The 17,988-nt window shown below is 43.2% G+C and overlaps 1 protein-coding gene across 2 annotated transcripts in view; it reads right to left on the bottom strand.

The window, feature by feature from the left end:
• The window catches only part of PKP2 (plakophilin 2), a 70,871-nt gene that overhangs the window by 25,287 nt on the left and 27,596 nt on the right, over nucleotides 1-17,988 (bottom strand). For both annotated transcript variants that reach the window (XM_018556093.1, XM_018556094.1), the window contains exons 2-5: nucleotides 11,575-11,678; nucleotides 7,639-8,327; nucleotides 6,008-6,161; nucleotides 3,702-3,909 (exon numbers count right to left, since the gene is read on the bottom strand). In XM_018556093.1, coding sequence (XP_018411595.1) covers nucleotides 3,702-3,909; nucleotides 6,008-6,161; nucleotides 7,639-8,327; nucleotides 11,575-11,678 — 1,155 coding nt within the window. The remainder of the gene's footprint in view (nucleotides 1-3,701; nucleotides 3,910-6,007; nucleotides 6,162-7,638; nucleotides 8,328-11,574; nucleotides 11,679-17,988) is intronic.

Raw genomic sequence — 17,988 nt, 5'->3', positions numbered from 1 at the left:
GAGGGGGGGAATCCATGCAGGGAGCCGTCGAGTGACAGTCACGGCTCTCTGCAGGGACAGGATCAAGAAGTGAGCGAGCGACAGTATGTGTTCGCTCACTTCCCGATCTATTGAGCCGACGTGTGACAGTTTCTTTGCCACACGTCGGCTCGAACTATGAGGTTGAGTGAAAATCACTCACCTCATAGTTCTCCTTTAAGGCCAATATTTAATAGGCTGTACTTAAGGCATGCTAAATAGTGCTTAAAGCCTATGTCAATTCAAAATAATATAAATAAAAATAACCAGTACATCTCTGCAATACAGTTACATTTCCCCAAGATTCAGCGCTTTATAAAAGCTGCAAATACTTAAAAATATCAGTTGATTCCGGCACAAATCCAATGAGCTCCTTCCATCCTGTGTGAGCTGATCACATTGCCTATGATGCACTGAAATTCCCAACAGAGTTGTCTGCTCTGCCTGAATTCTCCCCTGGGAATACAGAACCCCCTTCCCCCCTTTCATCCATATTATGCAGATGGGAAGAGGTAGAGGTGTCCTGTAGTCCAGGAAGGGACAATCAATGCATCAGTCTGTAGCTAACTAATGTTGTCTCATCAGTTGTTCAGCAAGGATGCTAATCATACTCCCTGATTTATAGCTGACCATTAAGTCTATGAATCTGCTTTATAATATGGTATAAGCACGCACTAAACATGAAAGTCAGAACAAAGATAGCTTCCAGGTAGATGATATGATAAGAACTCATAATGTCTACTTATACGATGAGCTCTAATGAAAACCTTCATGTAATAAGCAGTTTCCTCGCCCTGACACAATGTATTTTTAGATCCATGTGACAGGGCTGGAAAATCTGCACCAAGCTACAATGTACAGCATTTCTCACTGACACGAGATAAACTGATGACAGAGCCTTCTGAGCAAAACAAATTATCACTCTCCTCCCATCTGTTACCACGGAAAACATCTTTATTATTTAAAATGCTAAAATGATACCAAAAACTGCCACTGCCGGCTTTCTTCTGCCACTTCGCTTAGGCTTCATTACGACAAGAGCTTTGCCCCCATACACTGCCTAACCAGCGTGGTGACGTGCCACAATGTCGCCGAGATCGTTTGTGTGCAGCCTGCAGGTCTGCCATTTTCCATGAGGGGGGTTTGCTTTGGCGGGTAGGGGGGACGCATTGAGGAACCTGGCCTTGGGGCAGCAGAGAGAGTAAATCCGGCCTGCATACACTGCTCATCCGAGTCCTGCTGATTTGGCCCAAATCTGAGGCGTGTGGCTCTGCCGGCGCCTCTCCGTTCAACAAATGTTTATTTTTGTTAAACGGGCCATGCCAAAAATTAGCTGCTGAAATTTAGCCAATTAGCTGCAATTGCCGTTCCTGTATTCTGAGTGGCGGGTGCTGGCTGTAGGAATACAGTAGTTGGCGGGGAGATTCACCCATCCATGGTGTTTAGCATGGATGGGTGAAAGCTGAGTGTATGGCCAGCTTAACTGACTGTGTGCTCAGCCATTGTGTCTATCAGTCTTTAGCTTGTCATCGCTTTGCACAGGCTTGTCAGGAACTTGGCAGTGTGAATCACAATACATAGTGGACATTTATCTAAAAATTCCAGGCCGTTTCCTTGGAATGGTGAATAGAGTCACACCTAGAACAACATCCTATCCCCACCCCACCACAAATGTTTTTTATTTTGGCCTGCTAAATGGATGGTAACTGGTGACAGCAGCCAGCTGGCCCGGGGGCCCATCACAGAAGTCACGTTGTTGCCTGATCTGGCTGAAAGCAGCTGGGTTGGCCGGCAATAATTATATATCATTCTATGGGCTCCCTTAGGACTCGTTCACACTTGTCTCTTTTCTGCACACACACACACACTTCAAGCAGGCCCATTACAATGAATGGTGAATGCACAAAATCACATCTGATGCAGTTTTAATGCATTGGCACCAAGGAGAATCCCTATTCTGAATGCTTCTCTTCACTTTGCACAATGAATGAACAGCAAAAGAAAATGCACATAAAAGCATAAAAATGTGCAGATATTTTTAAAATTGTTGAATATGGAAAAGTTGTGCTGGGCATACACTGTCAAGAAAAAATGCTCGATTATAACCAGTTTGGATGGGGGAATCATCCTCCCCTCCAGTCGGGCTACTGTATTCTGACAGCAGCGAGTGTTCAAATGAGGGGTGGGGGGTCCCCAAGGAGGCCACACTCTGGTCATTCAATCAGTGTATGGCCAGCTTTAGTAATTTAGTAGTTACTAACAACTATGTACTTAAAGAGAACAGGGGAACGAGTGAAATCAAACCGCTTTGAGTTTGCTGGGGCTTCTACATCCCTTCCAAGATGGTGGCACAGGGCAGCAGTTTCAGGACTTTTGGATATCTACACAAGGGAGGCCTCTTCAGGTAAATAACATGCATATAATACATTAAATGCACATATAATCTTATAGACAGATTTTTTGCTGAAATTAATAATCTGGTGACAGGGTCTCTTTACGGAATCCATTAAATTTATATGCAATCAGGCAGGCAGAGACATTGATAAATGTAAAGGAGATTGTGCAGTCAGATGTGGGCCAGCTAGTTGTAAGGAGGTTGAAGAAGGAATGGGCAGATCTATATGTAGAAGATCCTTTTAACACATTTCTTTGATGATTGACAATACGGGCTGGGCTGAGTCATCGCCATCATCTCAGGGCCTTGGAATTTTAAGCTGCAGGTTACCAAGGAACGGTCACACCAGCCCGCCTAAACAAACGTTAGTGATAATCTGGGAGCACGCACCGACTTATCCCTGGTGGAACTGCTGCTCAGTCTGAGATGTAAGAAATAAGACACAGAGGAAGTCCTTCTGACAATGGCTGCGGTAGGACTCTCTTCAGAGCAACTATCTGTCTACATGCACTCCAGTGATGGCTGCATGACACTCAGGGTGGGTTTCCTGATGGTGACAACAGTGGACCATGCTTGTGTAATAGATGTTGCAACAGTCCGGTCCTTCAAAAATGTGTTTGATTGAAAAAATGACTTTTATTGAATAGGTGTGTTTGCGGGGGTCCTGAAGTAGCCACACACTGAGTCAGCACTGTGTGGCCACATTAAGAGTGAAACACAAAAAAGTAGGGCAGAGCTAGACTTTGCAAGCTTTGGTTGATATTTAAATGCCCCGGGTTTCGGGGCACTTGGGATGCTCTAGTACACAGCTGAGGTTACATAAAAAGTACCAGCAGGTTTTTTTTAGTACAGCAGTTTACTCTTGTTAGGATCACTGGATGTTTTCTCTAAAGAAACCCTAAGCCAGCAGCACACAGGTTCAAGAAGGGGGTCCAGGCCATGTTCTGTCCTCACTGCCCAATACTTAAATGCTCTCCTGGTGGTTGGGCCTGTTACGGAAAACAAGGGATATGAACGGCCCTGTTGCATTAAGCCCAATCTAGATGCTGCAAGCCAAGTTCCTGCAGATGCTGTGCCACGTTCTTGTGCATGCAGAGCCATTAAACTATACCATCTCAGCTCCAACATTCCTATCCAAGGCTTTTTCTGAACAAGGTTTGTAAAGAAGGCTTATACAAGGCCCTAAATGTGCAATTCGTTACTATTGACACAAGTTTGGTTGGTGTTAGGTAATGTATACCCTTTTTTGGCAGCTCTCCCAACTCTGAAATAAAAGTAGAAGCATCACCTGTGATTTGTCTTTTTATCTCCAGGTCCTGTGTGTCCCTCAACAGGGTCAGTAGAATTGGCATCCCCCTTTGCTCACACACCTCCAGTTTGTTATCATTGTCCTCAAACACCAGATTCCTGAGAGCCGCACAGGCCGCCCGCTGCAGTTCCTCGTTGTCACTATTCAGAAGACGTATTAGCCGTGGGATCCCACCCAGTGTGTACACCTGCAGGAAAAAGCATGGGCATGATTACGGGAACATGGGTCTAAGAGAGTTCTACAAAGTAAGCTACCCCTTTAATATTGAGCCGTATTTGTTGACAACCAGTCAAATGGAAGATTTTATTCTTTTAGTGAAGGAGTTAGGATAGATAATTTTTATTGGTGGCAAGGGGTCCTTGCACTTTGCTCCTGGCTATTATAAAAGGATTATTTAAAAGGTAACCTATAAGACCTCATGAGGCTGTACAACGTAAATGGCGGCTGTATTTCTGTTCAAGACACACAGCTGTGGTGTACAGCCGCCCATAACAATGGATTGGTGAGGGTGGCTGTACGTGGATTTATGCTGTTACTTGCGTAAACCTGTGCACCTGTACGTATTGTACAACCAACAAAACCCATTCACTACTATAGGTGACTGCGCGCCACAGCTATGTACCCTAAGTGGGGAAATATGACTGCAGTTTATGTTCCATGAACTCATGCACCCATATGCATGAGTCCCAATGGTTTGGGTCAGTTTAATGTTTTATATAGTTTATAGATTTTTAAACTGATATGCTTTTTTTTAGTTTATATAAAATCTTTATCTCCATACTTGTTCTTGGTTAATTTTTCAAGGTTTAGAAGTACAAGGAATCGACATGACAGCCAGCTAATTGGCATCTGCAGAATGAGAAGTCAACCATGGTAACCTACAAGTCTCCTCATACGCTGCATGGTCAGTCCAGGGGTGACTGTTCATTAGTCTCTCCCACCAGAGATAAATTAAGTTCAGAGTTTTTGCTTCATCTGAAATGAATTTCAGAAAGAGACTCTGAATTCCAGAAGGGATTAAGATATCGCTCTTGCGTGAAATTCCTGCCCTCCAAACTAAATCTCATTCCATCCTCTGAGCTCTGACCAAGGCAACGAAAACATGGACATATTAGTGGCAATAATACAAGAGAATATGTATTTTCCAAGTACTGGGCTTATGTTCAAAAGGTAACTATTTGTAAAATTTTTACATGATTTCCATGTGTATATATTGGCTGTAAACAGTCTCTTCTATCCTCAGGGATAGAAGAGATGAGATCTCTGCACCAAGATCCCAGGTCTGCACACTTGCTGTGCTCATTATGAGGTGTTCTCACCATCCTGGTGCTTAGTTTCTAGGTGTGTATACCTGCTGTACCCATTATGAGGGGCTCCCACCATCTCTGTGCTGCAATAAATAGTGTTCAGCCTTAAACAGTATGTGAATGCTAATGATCCCCTATTACTCTATGCACTATAAATCATGATAGTATAATGTACTTAATTTGTTTTAATTATTATCATTAAATACCTTACATTTAGATTATTACAAAGCAGTCTACCTTCCAGGGCTGGTGAGGGGGTCACATCAATGGAAACAGTTATACATAGGAGGACTGTTCAGGGGGGCGTGTCCCTGTTGCTGGGCAGGGGTGTATCCCTATTGATGGGCAGGGGCGTATCCCTATTGAATTAAGTCATATTTAGTGGGGAAATACGTTCCCAGTCTATGCAGGATGTGTCAGGCAGAGCAGGGCTGGAAAGGGAGGCAGAGCTAACTACAGGACTACAAGATCACCTCATGCACCATGTCATGTCATGAGGGATGCTAACTGTCCACAACAGAAAGGATCTGTGTAGCATGGTCAGAATCCTACAGACAAGAACTGGTGTTATTTCTCATTAAAATGAGATATTAAAAGCGATCAGGCTACGCTTACAATCATCCACATGGACACAGATGAAATAATACATTTTTGGTTAACATATACTTTAAATACTGGGCATGCCTGAGTGGATAAAAGTACAAAACTCTTCTAATTTATCCCTCCCATCCACCTGACAAGAAGCTATATTTCAGTCAACACGTCTCTTAGTATCTGAAAAACAAGACTAAGAGCTCTGGAGCAAGAAATTTGTTAGCCAGGGAAAGAATAGGCCAAAGTCAAACAAGTCGCTCATGCTGCTGTAGGCACTCCTACTGTTAGCCTAGTGTGTATTGGATGAAGAGAATTGAATATAAATAGGTTATCAGTTAATACATACAAACCCGGGTAAGTGACAAATGTCACTGAGAAACGTACCCGCCTTCTCGCCTCAATCTTCTGGAAGCACTCATGCTGAATGAAGTTGCAGGCTGTGACTAGCCAGTATGCGCTGGAGCTGTCGCTTTGCAGGAGACTCACTGCCCTCTCCAGGGTCATGTCCACCTCTGATGTCACCTGAATAGCAGCCGAGCTTATGATAAACGACACAATGAGAGAATATGAGCCACTGGCCTTCTTCAACAAGGCAAACAGCAGTTGTCAAAGTATTGAACCCACAGCAACCAATCAGAAATTACTAATAAGTTAAAGTAAACATTCTAGGTCTAGTGGCAAAACTGTAGAAATAAAATGCCTGCAGCTCACTATAGCTAGACATCTGCTACACTCTATGGCCAAAAGTATGTGACTCATGACTCAGTTTTCACATTTTAAGTGAAGGGTGCTGTCAATGCTACAGCATATTAGACAACATTGTGCTTCCAACCTAATGGCTGCCATTCAGAGAAAGCTATCATCTGTTCCAGCACCACTGTGCCCCTGTAAACAAAGCCAGCTCTATAATGACATGGCATGATGAGTTTGGTGTGGACGAACTTGAGTAGTCTGCACAGAAACCTACTGAACACATTTGGCATGGATTAGAATGCCATTATTTAAATGCATACATTTTGGTTGAATGGGCACAAATTCCCACAGACACACTCCAAAATCTCATGGAAAGCCTGCACAGAACAGCAGAGGCTGTATAGCTGCAAAGGAGAGACCAACTCCATGTCAATTCCAATGGTTTTGGATGGGATGTCTAACAAGCTCATACAGATGTGATGATCAGGTGTCCATTTGTCTTGGCCAGTTCTGTACAAACATTAGACCATCAAAAGCCTTTGGCAGAGACTAAATAACCAAAGCCTTGGCATTATCTGCCCATTCTTACCCTAGATTCACATTTTTATTCCAACATAAATATATTGCAGTCTGATTACTGGGGAATAGGTACTGGAGAAATGCTTTCTCCTGCTTGCAGCAGACTGATATCTAAGCAAGGTTATGTGAACTGTACTGTGAAAATGATATACTATTGCTGTAATTTGTGACATGTCAGGAATGAGTTCATCCAGAACTGTAAAGTTACTGAAAGGTTCACTTTAAATGGCCCAATAGTTGGTCATTCTGAAGATTGCAGAAGAAAGATTGATCTGTGAATGGTCTACCGAACACAATATTAGGTCCCAGAGATGCTGGAAATATTCAATCACACTCACTTTTTCTGTAAAGCTTTAGTTCACCTGCAGTACTAGAAAAACAATCCACTGTAAAGTAGGAATTAGTAAAGATTGTCCCGCCCCCCCCCCCCACCCCCCTTTTTATTATGATGGTTTTAGGTTGCTTTAAAAGCTTTATATAAATTGCTTCTCCTACCTTCCACCAGTTAGACACAACTCTCCCATACTAATAAAGACCTGCTTCCTTAGCGCTAGACTCTTCAGCTTGCTTCTAACATGCAAAAAGTGTGGAGTCAACAAGGCTAGAGCAGACCTTAAATCCGTCACTTCCAAATTTTTTGGAACCTTCAGCACTGGAATAACCGAGCTAAGCTCTCTTTCTCGCAAAATTTTATGTTACTTCAGTACAGGTGCTCATGAAGAAACTCACTCATGATAACTTACCCAACAGGACCTTCTGCATGGACACCATCAACTTGGGTCTGCATAATGGGTCCAGCAGCAACCCTCCCAGCTGTCATGGTGGTTCTCTTGCCACCCATTGTCATTCCAGTGGCTCCAGAATATTCCCCCCTTCCAGTCCTGTAGACTGTCTTTTGGTAGGTCGCCCTGTGAACCTCGGGTCTACTGTACATCTGTTGTGGTGGGATCACGGCCCTGACTTGGCTACTACCAGCCATGTAGGCAGCCTGGTAGTTTTCCTTGTCAAGAAGGTTGTTTAGACTTCGGCTGTTCCTCTGCTGGTAGATGGCTTTTGATGGACTGTTTGGGCCGCTGTTGAACACAGAATCTTGATCAGACATGTTGGACCTCCCAGTGGTACTCTGCCGTGCTTTGGCTGCAGTACCAAACTCTGAACGTGAATAGCGGGTGGTAGACATATTATACTGCCGGTGCTCTGGATATCTCAAGCTTGCTGCTGTGTTTTTCCTTTGTTCATATATTCCCATTCCAACTTCACGTTCTGGAGAAACCTCCTTTCTAGCAAAAGGCTTCCTCTGATTCGAGTCTTTTTCAGTACCCCGCTGACTGTAAGTAGAGTAGCCTCCAGCCCAACCATTTTCCTGCCTCCGTTGGCCATATTGTGAATATCCTCCACCCCACCCATTTTCATATGCTGATGACTGATGGTCCTGGAAAAAAAAGTAAAAAATAACAGTTGGATAACATGATAAAGTGTATGTCTGGGCATAATAAAAAAATATATATATATTTAGTACATGTCTCCAATACAAGTACAAAATACAGGTTGATCCTGCCAGAAATCCAATGATCTCCTGACTTCCTGTGCCTGTGCTGCACTGATATCTCAAGCAATGTTAACAGCCCAGTTCTTCTTTATAAGCTACAGAACACCTTTCCCTTTAAAAAATAAATAGAGGGGGGAGTGCGCTGTACTCTATATGAGAATAACTAGATGTCTAGCAGCCTAGGGTGACAACACTGATCCTACATAGATACAGTATGGGGAGTAAGCGTTGTCAGGAAGTGTGGTACCACCATGATCATCAGGTGGAAATATAGGAAAAAAAGCCAGAAAAATTAATAAATAACTAATTCTAAGGACTGGTGATCTGCAATATATACTGAGGGGAATTTATCAAAACTTGATCAGACAGAATGGGGAACAATCAGCCTCTCTCTTTCATTTTCAATTTTTAACTGAACAAACCGAAGAGTTGACAATGTATACAGTCTTCATTTTATAAACAGTTGACACTGCTGGTATGACTCCTTTCAGATTGCCTCTGTCTAATTGATACTTTGTGGGGAATCATCTAAAAAAGGCAGGCAGGGTGGGGGAGGAATCACGGCTCTGACTTGTGTGTGTAAGGCTGGATTTGCACCACTTGTGTTGAGTTTGTGTTGATATGCGCTAAACGCACTTGAGTGGATGTCTGTTGACTTGAGGGTTTTTTAACGCACTGTGTTGTATTAAAAAGCTTCTTTTTTTTTGTCAACAGGACTGAAAGCACCTGATTTTTCCTTCCTCTAGTAGATTGTAATGCAAGAAAAGAAAAACACAGCTCTGTCCCAGAGTCGAGCTTTAGAGAAAAAGAAGTAACAGGTGCTTGTCAAGGGACCGCGTCCTCACTCCTCAAATGCCCAAACAGGCGCACACCGATGAGATCACTGCATATAATCAACTTTTTTAGACTCCAACTATGCTGCACAGTCCTTGTATTCTACAGACACTAACGCGTTTCACCCTAATTGGGCTTAATCATAAAGACATGTTAGAGTTGGTTGAATACAGGGACTGTGCCGCATGCTCGTGTCTAATAAAGTTGGTTTTATGCAGTGACCTCATCAGTGTGCAGCTGCTTGGGTGTTTTTGTACGTTTTTATACAGCATGTTCCATTTCCACCAAGTGCAAGCCAACGCAGTGCATTGATATGAACTGGGCCCATTGGAAACAATTACATTTTTGCTTGTCACTATGTTAAGCAATCCAACACCACTGGCGTGAATCGGCCCTAAATGTCACCTTGAGCTATTGAGCTCTGAAAACAACACGCTATGATTCAGCAAAGCAGATAAGGACAGAAAGAAATCTTAAGTTCTACACGTTAGCCAAAATTCAAAAAAAAAAAACTTATTTATTTGCAATATTTCATGTTTATCTCACTAAAGAAAAAAGTAAAAAACATTTTGAATTTTATTTTTTAATATGACCAAAATAAATGAAGAACGTTCATACAATAATACATTAGATTCAAATGTTTGTTTTAGAGTCTTATTATTTTTGTTTTGGCTTTAGATGCCTAATTTCTCGTCCATTAGCTGTGACATGCAGGTAGAGATGTCATTGCACATTGCTGTTGTGAAAACATTTGTCTGTGACAGGTACTCTGTACCTGGAACAAAGTGTACAATTTCCACACATGACATGCGGGCTGAGAGCGGAGGAATGTCTTTGTTTGGGGTCTGTGAAATGCCTATAATCTCTCTGGTGTCATGGCCGACCTTTGGGTAGACTTTCCAGATTGGCTGGTAACAATGTTTACATGCTCCTTTTGAATGTCAATAAATAAGGTTTGAAATTTCTAACCGCCAAAACTTTTTGCTCGAGTTTAAAAAACAAAAAACAAAAAAAACTTAGATACGAGTTATGTTGGTTTATTTTTACTTTGTATCCAGCGCCTTGCCTAGAGGCACCGATATTCCTCTGACATGCCGTCTAGTCGGGTGGGTCTCTTTTGTGTGCAGGGCATGACCCCAGATGGAAATGTCCACTGAGCTTGCACACATGGGGCTGCTCCATGACATATTTGAAGAAGAAGATCTATAAGTATATTGAAGTGTATCTAAGGCCAAATAGTTCATACATTTTAAGATTAACAGTCCTTAGATGTGGTCATTGCATTTGTTCTATTTTTTTTAAGCTTTTTTCCTTAATTTGCACCTGGTAATCCTGCGAATAATACACTACCCGTCCTAGGGTGACAACACTTACTCCTCTGTATCTATGGAGGGAATCACAGTTGCCACCCAGACTGGAGCTCATTTCAGAACTGGACAAAAATAGAAAAAAAAATTAAAAATCTTTTGGCAGGTAAAAACAGCAAACGTATATGTATTTAATCTGTGCGATTTGCCTAATGTTCAGCTTTAAAGAGCCAAACCCATGGGTTTCTATGGACAGTGGTGGACAGATTAGGAATTCAGGAGACAGGTCTGTCCAATCCAGGAGCCAGCAGAATATATTTAGGAGCCAGCTCCATTGACAAAAACTTGACAATTTTTAAGGAGCATTTTCTACCGGGCTCCTTGAATTTGTCCAGCCCTCCCTATGGGCGACAACAATTCTACTTTTACAATGGGGTCCCCACAGGGCCGGTGCTGCCACTAGGCAAACTAGGCAGCCGCCTAGGGCGCAGCTTCAATCACTCACCCACCCATGGCACCCCCCATTTATTTCAAATTACAAAAGCCAATAGCAGGCTGGCTATTGCACCAGCCCACTGAGCAAAGGAGCGGAACTTTCTCTCCCTGCTCAGTGGGTGGGTTTTCAATTGCCAGTCTGCTATTGGCTATTTCAAATTAAATTACATCAACCTGTTGCCTGCGGAAGCTATCCGGCAGGAGAATGGGGCCACCTGCGAGGGGGGGAATTGGGGGTTGGGCTGCAGGAGGGGGGTTGGGGGGTGCAGTAGCTGGTCTTGCCTAGGGCGCAATATAGTCTAGCACCGGCCCTGGGTCCCCAATGGTCAAAGTGAAAAAAAGTATTGCCTTTTTTGCCCCTACCAAACAGCCTCTATCTATTCTTTTCTCAGCTCAGCTTTCAAAATGAAAAGAAGATTCTGTTTGCTATGGGAACCCAGACACTGTCTGCTCAGACACGTCTGAGATTTCAGGCCCATTAATAGTCTGCTCACCTTCATGGTGTCAATGCTTTTCGAAGGGGTTCTGAAGACTTCCCTCTGTGACAAGGTCGTATATGGTACTTGATCAGAAATGCTGACGGACTGATAGATCGAACCTGTTGGAAAGAAGAACAGTGCTTAAATTGCCTGAGAACAGCCATAGATATGAGATGGTGATTGGACATACAGGGAGGATCTGGTAATCAATCAATAGGGGAAGTGCCACCTCGTTGGTACTTTGCCAGCCTGGCTGAGAAAAATTGGACTTGTTCCCAATGTTATTAATAGGGAAGAGGCCATAAAGCTGGTATTTTTTCCCCCAGAAAAGCTGGCAATCCTATCAAACAACCATTTTCTCCTCACTTCCTGTCTAAGAGGTATAGCAGGAAGTAAGAGGAGATCTCTTCAAAGCAAGAGAAAATCCCCTCTTAGGGTCACCATACCCATTACAATCTTAGTATTCAATCTTTCTACAATCAATTTTAGATTTACCAAAACAATGTGATATAAAAGGACCTACTCAATCTATTCAATGACTTCGTATCCATTCAGGCAGGCCACTATAAAGAAGATTGTAAAATCAGATTGTAACATGTGTGGTGAGCTTTTTAGACAGTTGTGACTGGAACAGTTTTACCCATTGGAAGGTTTTCCCTTACCTCCTGTTCCTGTGACAACTCAAACATTTTGGATTTCCCATCACCTTCTGTATCAGAGACAATGGCCACCAGGGCCGGTAATGAGGAACCCAGACAACTGCCCACTGGGAACACAGACCACAATTAAAACAGAGGCGTTACCCCTTCCAAATTCTATCCAAAACTTTAAAAAAAAAGTTAGGGCTATAAATACATTTTAAAGCTGAGATCCAGGAAGATATAAAAGGCAAATATTAATGTGGATAGGTAATCATTAATATATAATTACATGCATATTTAAATACAAACAAACAGTGTAAGTAGCCTCTTGCAATCCACTGTACAGCAGAACAATGAGCCAGTTAGCTGTGCTGCATTGCAAGGAGTATGCAGATAGGAAGAGAAAGCCGGGTGAAGGGGACATCATTGTCCTGCTTCTCCTTTCACTGTCCAATCACAGGCTGGAGAAGGGACAAGACGTGTAAGTGTTAAACAATCAGATCACCTGCCCGTCCAGGATTGTGTTGAATGGCAGAGCAGTGTAAAGCTGGATGGACAGAAATACAAATCCTTTGGCAGGCACAACAGTTCCCATATAAGTATTTCTTCTGTGTATTTAGCGGTTTGTCTGGAGTTCAATTTTAGGATTCCAAAACCCCTCTTTAGTCAAAAGTTTTACAATGTGAAAGTGTTAGAACTGCTGTCAGGTTTTTTTTGGTTAGCCGTTTGTGTCCCCACTGGGGAGATTCCCCCTCACTTCCTGTCCTGGTAACACCAAGACAAGAAGAGTAGTTGTAATATTTTCCTACTTTACTAAGAAAGATTTTTTGCTGCTTCTTTAATTTAGAGACATTTCCCATCACTTACTGTTTCCTTTTCCTCCTGCCAGGGGCCTTGATGGGGCAGTGTGGCTTCCACATAGATTTGCAGCAAATACAGTATATGCTATTAACACCTCTGCTTTTAATACATGGGGCCCATTTATAAAAGTTCTGCCTGGCGTATAGCCTGGCGAATGTCGTTTACATGGCAGTAGTGTCCCTAAATGGTGCTGATGTACCATTTCATGCAAACGGCATCCGCACGACTATACACCAGACAGAACTCTTGTAGATGAACCCCATAGTGTTTAAGGAGTGCTGGCCATTTCTGCTTTAGATTTATATGGTGCCACCGTTGGCTGAGCATGCTACTATCAGGTGACAATGTGGGATGTTACATGTTGTCTGCATACACTTGAGTAAATGCCTAAGGAAAAAGTAGAATACACACCCATCAAATAACTACTACCATTCAGCCAATGACAAACAAATGCGCCTTTTGACTTTTGCTTGCACTTCTGATTTCCATGCAAGTGGGACAGATAGTAAAGGGCAAGGACTATATATATAGTACATGAATGAAACAAATGTATAAAATGTGACACAGACAACACCAATCGTGGCTTCTTCAAAGTCTCCGTGGTATATAAACCACTCTGTCCCCCAGCAACATATACAGGTGCACAGACCCCGCATGGCAGCATTGCTGACATTTTTGTTTACGTTACCTGTGTGCCTTGAAACTATAAGATTAGAGATAGTCCATCCAACAATATTGATTTAGACATTGTTTAGAGAATTAAAAGGTATTTACTTATCTCTCCTCCACCCCTCTTTAAAAAACTGCTGCACTATCTTCTATGTAAACCCAATAAGGACCCATTCTACTATCACCGAGAGCTCGGATTACCTCAAGGATTCACAATAGACATACATTGCCTCTTAAAGCCAAAGGTGACACTTATACTTATGAAACATTAGGGAGGAATGCAGGGTAATTGATGTTGATGTTTTAAATGGTAACAGGTATGAAACTAAACATATAACAGGAAAAAAAAATCAGGCTTATATAACACCCTACATTATGAGGCCAAAAGTTTGTTGACCGTCCCCCAAATTACGAGTCCAGTTGTCTCCAGTGAGGGGTACGGTGAATTCTACAACATACAAAAGATATTATAGACAATTGTGGGCTTCCGGCCTTTGTGGGCTACAGTTTTCTGTTCCAGTATGACTGTACACCTGTGTACAAAGCCAGATCAAAGACTTGGTTTGACCAGTTTGGTGTAGAGGAACTCGAGTGTCCTGCACAGAGCCCTGACCTCAGCCCTACTGAACTCCTTTGGGATGAATTAGAATGTCAATTGGAGCCAGGGCGTCTCATCTAACATCATGGCACTAGTGTCCCTAAATGCTGCTGATCTAGGGGCACAAATTTCATGCAAACGGCATCCGCACGACTATACACCAGACAGAACTCTTGTAGATGAACCCCATAGTGTTTAAGGAGTGCTGGCCATTTCTGCTTTAGATTTATATGGTGCCACCGTTGGCTGAGCATGCTACTATCAGGTGACAATGTGGGATGTTACATGTTGTCTGCATACACTTGAGTAAATGCCTAAGGAAAAAGTAGAATACACACCCATCAAATAACTACTACCATTCAGCCAATGACAAACAAATGCGCCTTTTGACTTTTGCTTGCACTTCTGATTTCCATGTGGAAAGTGGGACAGATAGTAAAGGGCAAGGACTATATATAGTACATGAATGAAACAAATGTATAAAATGTGACACAGACAACACCAATCGTGGCTTCTTCAAAGTCTCCGTGGTATATAAACCACTCTGTCCCCCAGCAACATATACAGGTGCACAGACCCCTGCACGGCAGCATTGCTGACATTTTTGTTTATGTTACCTGTGTGCCTTGAAACTATAAGATTAGAGATAATCCATCCAACTATATTGATTTAGACATTGTTTAGAGAATGAATAGGTCTTTACTTATCTCTCCTCCACCCCTCTTTAAAAAACTTCTGCACTATCTTCTATGTAAACCCAATAAGGACCCATTCTACTATCACCGAGAGCTCGGATTACCTCAAGGATTCACAATAGACATACATTGCCTCTTAAAGCCAAAGGTGACACTTATACTTATGAAACATTAGGGACGAATGCAGGGTGATTGATGTTGATGTTTTAAATGGTAACAGATATGAAACTAAACATATAACAGGAAAAAAAAATCAGGCTTATATAACACCCTACATTATGAGGCCAAAAGTTTGTTGACCGTCCCCCAAATTACGAGTCCAGTTGTCTCCAGTGAGGGGTACGGTGAATTCTACAACATACAAAAGATATTATAGACAATTGTGGGCTTCCGGCCTTTGTGGGCTACAGTTTTCTGTTCCAGTATGACTGTACACCTGTGTACAAAGCCAGATCAAAGGCTTGGTTTGACCAGTTTGGTGTAGAGGAACTCGTGTCCTGCACAGAGCCCTGACCTCAACCCTACTGAACTCCTTTGGGATGAATTAGAATGTCAATTGGAGCCAGGTCTTCTCATCTAACATCAGTACCTGACTTCACAAATGGGCACCAATCCCCACAGAAACTCCCAGATTCTATAAAAAGCCTTCCAAGAAAAGTGGAGGCAATTCTGGCTGTTAAGAGGGGAGGGGCTGGGGCAGGAAACTCATTATTGCCTATAAGCTTAGAATAGGATGTCATATCGGTGTGGTGGTCAGGTGTACACAAACTATTGGCCATATAGATTTTCTATTCATAGTTTTATACTCATTGCCACAAGCTAGCTGAAAGCTGAAATCAGATTGGTGGAGGGTTCTCCTCTCAAATCAGCAGCAAAGGCCTCTAGGCCTGAAGTCCAGGGAAACACCTCCCGCACCTGAGCTCTACCGCTCCCACTGCCACTCCAACTCCCAGGGGCAGGCTGGACAGCACCCAGTCCTGACCGGCCACAGGGCTATCCCAAGCTTGACTTGAGCACATGGCAATTCCTCTGAGTAAATATGCCTTGTCCCAGCATGCATCATTGGCTATGAGAGCCCCAGTTATTGGCTGGCGGACTGCACACACACTCAGTGTCCCCCATTGGTTGTCTCACACTGGGAGTTACACTCCACTCAGGCAATTACAATCAATGCCAGGACACCTGGAATTAACCAGATAAATGCCAACTATAATTCAGTATAGGCTGACTATAGCTCTGGCAATCACTACATTTCTAGTAGCCACCTCACAAAAGGTGATGGGGGCTACAGCGTTGTATAGCAAAGTATCTCTCTACACACAGATTTGTCAGCTGTCCCTAACCAGCTCCAACAAACACTGACAATATGGCTGCCTGGAGCCCACCCTTTTATTGTGAGGGTATTGACTTGTCCATTCTTTTGGCTATAGAGATTCCATTTGACCTGAGACAAAAGGTTGTGCAATGCATTATGGGCTAAGGCGCACGTTTTTTAGGCTATGAATGCAGCGTTTTGCTGAATTGTGAAACCATGAGATCCGCCCCGTACCCAGGGTGGCCCCGAGCTTCATCACTAATGAGTTCTAAAATGAGAAACAACTTCCCCATGTAAGAACATTTACAACTGCTCCCTAATGTCTTGCATTGCTGCCCGCATAGCTCCGCTTTATTAATGTTCACTGACACGATCGAAGCGTCAGGGGAAGTCATGATATCAAGGTGTCAAATGTTAAAACAGGAAATGGAGCTTGCGCTATATTTCTTTTTTGTATTAGAATAGCACCGACATATAATGCAGCGCTGTGCACATACCGGCATTCACTCACCTCTCGATCCTGTCACCGCTCTCTGCCGGGACAGGGGAGGGACTGGATACCCCCCTCCCTGCTCTGATCCGCCAGCGCTGACTGGCGGAACGGACGGGGGAGGGTACAGCTGGCTCTGCCTCTAGATAGGCAGAGCCAGCTGTCAGTCACGCAGCTGGGCGGATCCCGGGACAATTGTCGGGATCCGCTTCAGCTGCGGCGTCTCAGTATACCGCGAGCTACAGCTCACGGTATACTGAGCCTAGGGTGACGGGAGGACGCTAGTTTGTATCCTCCCGTTACCCTAAGGAGAACTATGGGGAAAAGCCTTAACCCCATAGCTCTCCTTTAAGCAGAAGTACCTAAAGAGACCCTGTCACCAGACCATTTATTTCAACAGCAATCTTTCCATATGATTATATCTACATTTAACATTTTATACATATCTACCTACAAAAGTCTACCTTGTATAGATATCCAAAAGCCCCAAGGCTGCTGCTGGGCTCCTCCATCTTGGAGGTCATGCCAGCTGCCTCAGAGCTGTCAGTTAAATGATGCCCTATATCGGGGGTAGGCAACCCCCCGATATACTTCAGCTGTAGTGAAACTACAAATCTCACCATGTCTCTACCTCTGGGAGTCATGTCTGTCAGAGTGTTTCAATGCCTCATGAAACTGGTAGTTCCACAACAGCTGGAGTGGAGAGGTTCCACTCCGGACAGCTACATAAAAGGCTATAAACGGAGGTGAGAGGAGGGGCAGAGGAGCTGGGCCAGCATGGGGGATAATTAAAACAGAACTATGGGCATTTTTTCTTTCTTTACCCTTGCAGTGTGCCCTGCAAGGGTTAAGTGCTCATTTTGTCTAGGTGCTAATGACATTAACCAGTCTAGCAGAACAAGTCTGCTAAAAGATTTTACAGCCCCGGGCACTTTCTAGATCAATCATTTTCCAGTCATTCTTCACCCTGGGCTCACTATAGACAATGAGGGGAATTTATCAAAACTGCAGCATACAGAATCTAAAGCAGTTGCCCAGGGCAACCAATCAGCTTCTCTCATTAGTTTGTTCAGTTAGGATTTGAGAATGAAAGATAAATTCCGATTGGTCACCACAGGCACAGCTGCTCCAGATTTTACCTGCTCCAGCTTTAAAAAAAA

Source organism: Nanorana parkeri, unplaced genomic scaffold (genome assembly GCF_000935625.1).
Source record: "Nanorana parkeri isolate BGI_ZX_2015 unplaced genomic scaffold, ASM93562v1 scaffold224, whole genome shotgun sequence".
NCBI lineage: Eukaryota > Metazoa > Chordata > Amphibia > Anura > Dicroglossidae > Nanorana > Nanorana parkeri.
The sequence above is the reverse complement of the archived record's forward strand: the minus strand, read 5'-3'. Positions and strand labels throughout refer to the sequence as shown.